Source organism: Agelaius tricolor, unplaced genomic scaffold (assembly GCF_023055355.1).
Source record: "Agelaius tricolor isolate 1412-34295 unplaced genomic scaffold, bAgeTri1.0.p SCAF_2, whole genome shotgun sequence".
Lineage (NCBI taxonomy): Eukaryota > Metazoa > Chordata > Aves > Passeriformes > Icteridae > Agelaius > Agelaius tricolor.
The window spans coordinates 38,124,137-38,132,631 of NW_027269262.1; the positions used below are offsets into that span (position 1 = coordinate 38,124,137).

Below are 8,495 nucleotides of genomic sequence, written 5' to 3' on the forward strand. Positions count from 1 at the left end.
GATTGCCAGGAAAAATTACACTAAACTGGGTGTTGAAACTTAACCACAGTCGTCTTGCCATGCCTGAGAGAGACTGATGCAAACACTTTCAACTTGAATTTCTACAAGGCTCAGTCACCATCTTGTACCTGCAGCCTTGTGAAAGCCAATCACAGAGAAAGATGCACAAGAGGAGGGGGAAACTGGTTTTATTATATTATTTTACTGCATTTTTCTGCCTTATTCACAATGCAGAATTTGCTGACTAAGTTATTAGAGGCTCCTGAGCAAAAGGTAGTAGATATGATCTACTACCTATGATCTTTTGGATTTTTATGCCTATTTAGAAAGGTTTTGGTAATTAATGGGGGAGGGGGGAACAGAAATAACTTGCACAAATTTGGTTTTTTTTCCTGTCTGAAATCTAAATTTGAATAACGTTTCTATTTTCTCCTGATTTAGCTTTTTCATTGATTGCTGGCAAAATTCCCACTCAGCTCACAAATATTAGACTTAAATCCTGTAAAATCTTGTTCTTTCATAGGACCTAATGTCCTAGTTGCATATATTTACTGGGAGAGAGAGAAAATAATGAAGAGAACATCTGTAAAAGTCTTGGGGGCTTTAGCAGCCAAATGGAGTTCAGAGGTGACACGGAAGCCATCTGCTTGTTATGGTGGCTGTTTTTTATAAAAAAAATTGAAATAATTATTTTGTTTAATTAAACTTGCAAGATATCCTGAATAAATAAGTTTCCAAGAGAATAGGCACATAAAGGACTTGTGTATTGCTTATTTGTCTTTCACAAATATCTGATTTCTTCCCCTTTTCTTTTTTGTTGGTGAGATTGATTAAGTGAGCTCAGAACTAGACTAGGCTCAGCCTTGCAGTAATCTGTGAAACCATCAGAGTTGTTTTTATTCTTGAACTGCAATTAATGCCGTGCTTTTTTTTTCTTTTATTCCCTGTCGCACAGAAAAAAGAAAAGCAAACCTATTGGACCAACTTACCAATACCAGTGGGACTATAATTGGGGTGACTTCTTGCATTGTGATCATCCTCATTGTTATCTCTATTATAGTACAGATCAAGCAGCCTCGTAAAAAATTTGTCCAAAGGAAAGCAGACTTTGATCAAACAGTTTTCCAGGAGGTGTTTGAACCTCCTCATTATGAGTTATGCACCCTTAGAGGGACAGGGACTACAGCTGACCTTGCTGACGTTGCAGATGACTTTGAAAATTATCATAAACTGCGGAGATCCTCTTCAAAATGCATTCATGACCATCACTGTGGATCACAAGTGTCTAGTATTAAGGGCAGCCGTAGTAACCTCAGCACAAGAGATGCTTCTGTCTTGACAGAAATACAACCCCAGCCTGTAAAACCACTTGTTCAGCCCATGAACAGGAGAAACATCCTTGTCATGAAGCATAGCTACTCACAAGATGCTGCTGATGCGTGCGAGATAGACGAAATTGAAGAGGTGCCAACCACAAGTCACAGGCTGTCCAGACATGATAAAGCTGTTCAGCGGTCAGTATCAATAGATTTTTGATGAAGACTAACTATTGTGTAAGGACTTGTTTGCCCAAACATACTCACTCTTTGATCATTAAAGACATATTTTCTTTCTTCTTTATTTATTGTTTAAATTTCTGTTCCCTGATAGCACATGCCATTATATTATCTCTTTCTGTCTCTCTTTCTCATCTCTGCTCCTCTTTCCTGAAGAATCCTGTATCTCTGTTTTACCTTTCAAGTTTCTTTCTTTCTTTTTCTTTTACTGTTTTACATATAACCCTAAGCATACACACACAGGTCAACAGAGAGCAGGTACAATTTTTAAAAACCAAAGAATATTGTGTGAATATATATTTTTGGAACAGCCACATTATATTTCCTTGTTGTGAATTTATATTTTTGGAACAGCCACATTATATTTCCTTGAGGTGGCCTTGAATATCACCCACTGTTGGTCTAACCATCTCTAAATAAATTCATCTATAAATAAAAGATACTTGTATCCATTTTGACGCATGACGCAAGAATGAGGAACACAGTCCTGGGGCAAGGAAACCCCTTTCCTCATGGCACATTATCTTTTCTATCATGAATGACAGTATTTCCAAAACTTTACTGTATCTGTTCCATTATTGATCACAGTATTTTGGTTTGTCAAATAAACATGGATAGACAGATTAGAACATGAGACAACATAACGAACACATATATATTTACATATAAAAATGAATTAAAGGGAATATTTCTAATCAATAAAAAAGAAAAATCAAGCATAATATTTTTAATGAAAGAGCTATTTCTTCTGTATATTGAAATTTGAATCACTGTAAATATGAATGATTAAAAGTTTACAAGTAAAAGAAAAAGAAAACCAAAAAATTTATGAACAATTTATTTGAAAAAGAATGCATAACTCTTTTTTAATATATTTGTGTTTTCTCTTGCATGCATTATCTATGCATTTCTTGTTTTAGTTTACATGCCCTCCATATTTTCTTTGCACATTAAGGCATTTCTTTTAAAAAAAAAGACAGATTTTTGGTTATTTTAATCCAATTGCATGTCTATGTAAATTACTTCCTGCATATCTATCAGATTATCAAAGTGTACTGTTTATAAAGTATCTATATGCATATATTTCTTTTCTTCTATGCAAACACTATTATTTTGAATGAAATAGCCATAACATTCCAGGTTCTGCCTCATTGGGTCTCTAAGCAAACATGAGTCTGAGTACAACACAACTAGGGTCTAAGAGAAAAACCTGAGGTAAGTAAACATATCTATACAGCAATTGAACCATCTGTTGCTTTCCATTTTATTTGTTACATTGCTAAAATGCATATTAGGTCTCAAATTGTATGTCATCTTGTATGGAAACAGGTTTGAATTTTAAAAATACTGAAAGCCAGATGACCACTTTAGCATTGTAAATGAAACAAAATCTGCTAATTCCTTATTCTTGACAGAATTGCAGTCAGCCCCTAGCAAGAACTGTCTTAATTCCAGCTGCATAATAGAGTCATGTGCTTTGCATGGCTTTTGCATTTCATTTATTTATTTCTTAATTATTATTTATGGAAATAAAAGTTAGAGCCCCAGCATGTGAAATAGAATGTAAAACCTGTCCATTTAATTCGGGTCAGTAAGATGTGGAACTATGTGTTTTCAGTTAATTTTTTTTCATCCAATCTTGTGAAGTGTTGGGGGAAGAGTGTGTGTTAGTACTGATAAATTTAGAGGTTCTGTAGCACTACAGTTAATGTTTCAAATTAAACTTACTTTCTGGAGTATTTTCTTAGACTTTTCATTTTGCATAATTTTTATCAGCACTTAATAAACATAATTTCAGATGTTTATAATGGAGCTATGGATAACTGCTAGTCTGGCAGTTTATATATGTGTATATATAAACATAGATATGTGTATATACATTTTTATGTGTATATATGTATAAAGAAATTTTATAGTGAAATAATCCATTAATGGTTTTATTGCCTGTAGATAGTTTAGGTAAATATTTTTCTGCATTTTTTCTTCTTCAGAGAGAGCATATTTTAACTTAGTTTTGATTTCAGAAAACTATTCATGCAGTCATGCAAACTCTGAATGGAAAAATCTATAATGAACAATCTCAGCTCTCTGAAAGAGTGGAAAATTTTCCAATTTAATTTAATTGCCTTCATGCAAACCTAAGAAGTATAGACATATCTGACCTCCTTAGCAAGACATTCCCATTGCACAAAAATATATTTCTTTTTATAATTTGGTTTCTGGCCACAAAGTGCTCCTTAGTTATTGAATATATTTGCAGATATGCTGGAAACTTGAGGAAGAAATTAGTTCCTGAGATTGTCCTTTTGTTTATTTATTTATTTGTTTATTTATTTATTTATTTAAAGTCAAGTTTTCTTTAAGTTGATCTCTGTCTGTTATTTACTTCTGTGTTGTGTGATATGTGGAAGAAGATTTACATTGAACTTTTGTTATATGTACGTTGTTTTCATTATGTAGACTGCTTGAGAATAGTGCGCTCCTGGGTGATTTTGAACATGCTACAGTGAAATGTGAAACTATCGTCCTTGGAAACACCAGCTAGAGGTTTTATGGACTCTGACCAGCTATTCTGAAAAAATTCAGCAGTGTTGAGTAAAATTACTAGAAGGCAATAAGACTTTGGTTATTATGCTTATCAGTCATTTATCTTTTTGTTTTTCTCTCTTCTTTTTGTTGCAAGTAAAATTCCCAATTTCAGGAACAATTTATTGAAATCAGGTATTTAGCCATTCATAATCACTTCAATAGAAACGTTTGTTGGATGAGCATCTAGCAATATGACTGAATTTGACATTGAGAAATTAATCTGCATGTATGTTACTGAATATTTGAGTTGGCAAAAATCCCTTTATTAGATACATTGTAAAAAGCATGCATTCACAGTTATTGCTGTTACTGTTCCATTTCTGTGTCATATGCTTGCTACTTGTAACTTTTATATAAAATACATAAAATAATGTATAATAATTTCGTACCTTGAGTTTAATGCAATGTTTTCTTTTACCTAATTTACCAATCCTCAGGAGATTAAGCTCAAAATGTAGTTTCTAGGAAGTTGAAACACAGAGCAGAGAAACAACTGTCTCTCATACCTCAATTACTGAACAGAATACATTAATTTTTAAAGATTTAAATGAATTCATAATAGGTTGATCACCTAATTTCACTTAAAAGGTTTGTGATAATCTATGTATTCCATTCTGTACTCTTAACTAATTTATTTCCATGGCAATTATTAGGAAGTTTGCTTCAGTACAGTAGAGTAGCAGATTTTTATCAGTTACACAAATCTTATGGTTGGGTTCCAACTTTAGAAATACAGTCATAAACCGTTTCCTTATGCAAGATGAAATTATGTTTGTAATTCAAGCTGTAAGTATTAATAACCAACACCAAAATCAAAATTGAGAGGTTACATTTTTATAGAATTACTATAGGTGGAAGAGCCTAAAGTTGAGAGCCTCCTCATCTAAGAACTCAATAGCCATGCGTAAAATCATCGTTTCATTATCTATTTAAAGTCTGTCTTTCAAGTTCTCTTCCAAAACAAAGCTCAGCTCCTTCTGAATTATCTTGTGTCACTCATGGTTGTTAGGTTTTTCTGCATAAAAATATTGCTAGATTTACTAGAAAAATTGTAAAGAATTCCATCTATGTTCCTAAACTATAAGTACATGGGGAAAAAAGAAAACCTAAAAGACTGACATAAAAAAAAGATTATCTATATGAGCTATTTAAACATATTATATAATACATAATTTGCATAATTAAAATACAGAAAATCTGATTTCTAAAACTGTGACATGATAGGGACATGAGAAGAAGGGTTTCAGGTATTTGACTACTTTTATATTTACAAGGTATTTTACAACTATTTTTTTTACCTTGAATGACTTGTTTGTTTTCACATATTGGCTGAAAAACAGTCCTCGGTCTTCTGCAGTCTTTGAGAGTCATTGAGTCATCCCTCAGTTACACGGGTTTGCAGCATGCACTAATAGTTCATTTCCAGAGTGGTATCTCTTCACAAGTTCATACGATTTATCACTGTTTTTTTCCTTAACCTTTCCAAGTCCTAGCTCATCATCCCTTTTTTAAGTATACGTTAAGATATTTGCCACATCCATGATTAAAATGGATGCACCCATGCATCCCTTATAAAATAAAAGTAGAATTAAAGGCTTGCTAAAAGAAATCCAAATACATGCAGACACTTGTATGTACATTTATAGATATTTAGTATTGGAGATAGTGTATAGAATGAGGAAAAATCTAAATATTAATTTAGTTTTGAGTGAATTATATTGTTCACACATAAAAATGCTGAACTTGTTTTTTAAAGTTGCTGTATTATTATATCTAAGTGCCTAAGTCTCACTGTAACACAGAGTTTGTCTAGTCCCTCCTAGACAAGTACACAATAAAATTAATTTTAAGATTTTTCCGGCGAAGTGTTACCTGAAAGAACTGAACTGGACTGGAGAAGACATGGATATTAATAATTATATAGCATGCACACCCTTGCTTTCTTTTAAAAATATCTAATTGTGCCACAGAAAAAGGAGGGAGAAACATAAAATGCTGTGTAAATGGAACAAGTCAAGCAAAGTGAGAATGTTAATTCTTGATCCTGGAAACTCCTTTAGAAACATAGTGCCTAATAGCTAGGTATATCCTAAAACAAAAAATATTGTAAGTGCAAAATACATGTATACTGGGGTAACAGGGTCAAATTATATCTATTAAAATATAAACAAGAATGAATTCAAACACAGATAAAATGCTATAATTAAAATATTTAATTTACAGTAATTGAATTCTTTGTATAGTCAGTGTGAAGAATAGCCTAGTCCACTATATGGCAAACAGTAAAGATAATACTTGCTTCTTATCACACAATAGTAGGATATCTTAATGTGATCTATGAAACTCAAAATATTAAAATAAAAGGGGTTGTTGCTGGGAGTAAACAGTTTTCCTTTCCTATCAGTATTTTTCATTATTATAAATCCACTTGTTTAAAACCAGAAGGAAGTTCAAACAAGTTTTAAATTTTATGGAAAGGAAGTTTGAGTTAAATTTATGCAGCTGTATGTGTTAATATTGTATAACCCAGTAAATTACTGTGGATTAGCTGAGCTGCTAGTCCTATCTTCATGCATTTTACCTCATGTTTGCCTTAAACTAAAACTAAGAATTATATTTTCTAGATAATTAATTTTGGTTTGACTGGTGCAATGAGTGTGATCTACAGCTATGTTGACAGTATGGTTATTTCTTACATACTTTTTAAAAATGAGGTTTTGTTATCATAGTGCATTGAAATATTGTTTATAGTTTTGTGGTCTGTTTTTTTTTTTTTTTCCTCTCCATGGATACAGTATTATGGATATACTTTTCTTTTTGCATGATAGTTGAACAGCCACATCCAACCTTTTTTCTCTCCTCTGGGAACTATGGTCTTTGCAATTTGTCAAGGACTCTCTGCAGCATCATTTAAAAAACTCAGGAAGTTCATATTGTAAATCATCCTCATTTAAACTTTTTCTATCTTCAAAATTCTAAAAACAGCTTGGAAAAAAATACTCTGATAAATGTTTGCACCTCATCCTTCAATTTTTCTCAAGTTTTATGCTGGAGATATTCTCTTGAACTTATCAACAATGTAGCCAGTGAGAGGGAATAAGAGAAAGTAGGAAGATTTCTTGTTAAAGAGAAATTGTTAGCCCCCACACCCTCCCACACCCCTCAAAAAAAATCAGACAAAGAAAAGAAACACAGAAAGGTAGTATAATTAGAAGAAGAATATAAAGGACTTTTGCTCATACCTATTCCCAAATTTGCAAATATTTTTAGGACAGATAAATTCTTTAACCACCAAATAAAAGCATTCTGTTCATGTCCAGCTCTAAAAGACATAATTAATACTTCACAGAACACTGTCCTGCAAACAAAATTTGGTTTTTTTGGTGTGTCTTCTACTTTATGTGTTAATCTCCCTGATACCACAAAGATATTTTAGCTGAGAGAGCACAGCTGAAGTATAGAGGCTTATACAAAGGATAAAAGCTGCACCATTCAAAACTCTTTTGAACATAGAAGTCTATATCTGATCTGAAAATATCTCCTCATTTGTGGCTCAGCATTTGATGTGAAGTCTTACATTCACAACTCCACTGCTCCTCATCATTACCTTAGGATCATCTCTCTACTCTTTGATGATTACTTTACATCTTTATCACTTGCTGCCTTTCATTTCTGTCCACAGTGAGTTTAGTTCCAGTTTAGTTCTGTTCCCATCTCACCTCAAAATTCACTGAAAATGCTGGAGTCCTACCAGTTCTCTGCCTTTGTGTTACCCTTGAATCCACCACTTCATTTCCCATCTGTCACTTTAGAGCCATCTTAATCGTACCTTGTCTGCAAACAGCAAAATAAAAACATGAGATCTCAGCAGATCCTAATCACCCTCACTTTATGTAACACCAGAAAAGCTATGAGGGTGCACTGGAATGGACAGGAGGGTGGGCTCATTAGGGTGTACTGGGTCTGCATTTCAATGACTGTGCATCAGTGTTGTCTGGGCTGTCTACCTCCATGTGTTGGCATGACTGCTCCTGTGATAGCCATACCTCAGTTTTCACCCACCATTTTTCTTCTCCCAGTTAACACCATTGTCAAACCATGTCCAGCACTTCTAATTTTTCTTCTGTGCTGTATTTATATTAGTATGTATCTCCACACAACATAAATCTATGTCCTTGCCTCCTTCACATACCTATTAAAACAGTGCACAGCCTGGCAAACACCTCCCGGTGGTGTGGCAGAGGTAAGGTAAGAACAGCAAGGTAAGAACAGCAAGGTAAGAACATCAGCTGCCTGAAGAAGCAGGAGTTGCTGCTTCCATCCATTTTCTTTCCCAGGAAAAAGAATTGT

General features: G+C 33.5%; 1 protein-coding gene across 2 annotated transcripts in view; it reads left to right on the plus strand.

Annotated features, from left to right (window-relative positions):
• The window catches only part of NETO1 (neuropilin and tolloid like 1), a 62,870-nt gene extending 58,337 nt beyond the window's left edge, over nucleotides 1-4,533 (plus strand). Inside the window, exons 9-11 of one of the 2 annotated variants that reach the window (XM_071456459.1) lie at nucleotides 956-1,514; nucleotides 2,697-2,771; nucleotides 4,017-4,533. In XM_071456459.1, coding sequence (XP_071312560.1) covers nucleotides 956-1,514; nucleotides 2,697-2,757 — 620 coding nt within the window. In that variant the 3' untranslated portion in view covers nucleotides 2,758-2,771; nucleotides 4,017-4,533. The remainder of the gene's footprint in view (nucleotides 1-955; nucleotides 1,515-2,696; nucleotides 2,772-4,016) is intronic. The other variant, XM_071456462.1, reaches the window with a different exon arrangement.
• The last annotated feature ends 3,962 nt before the right edge of the window (nucleotides 4,534-8,495 follow it).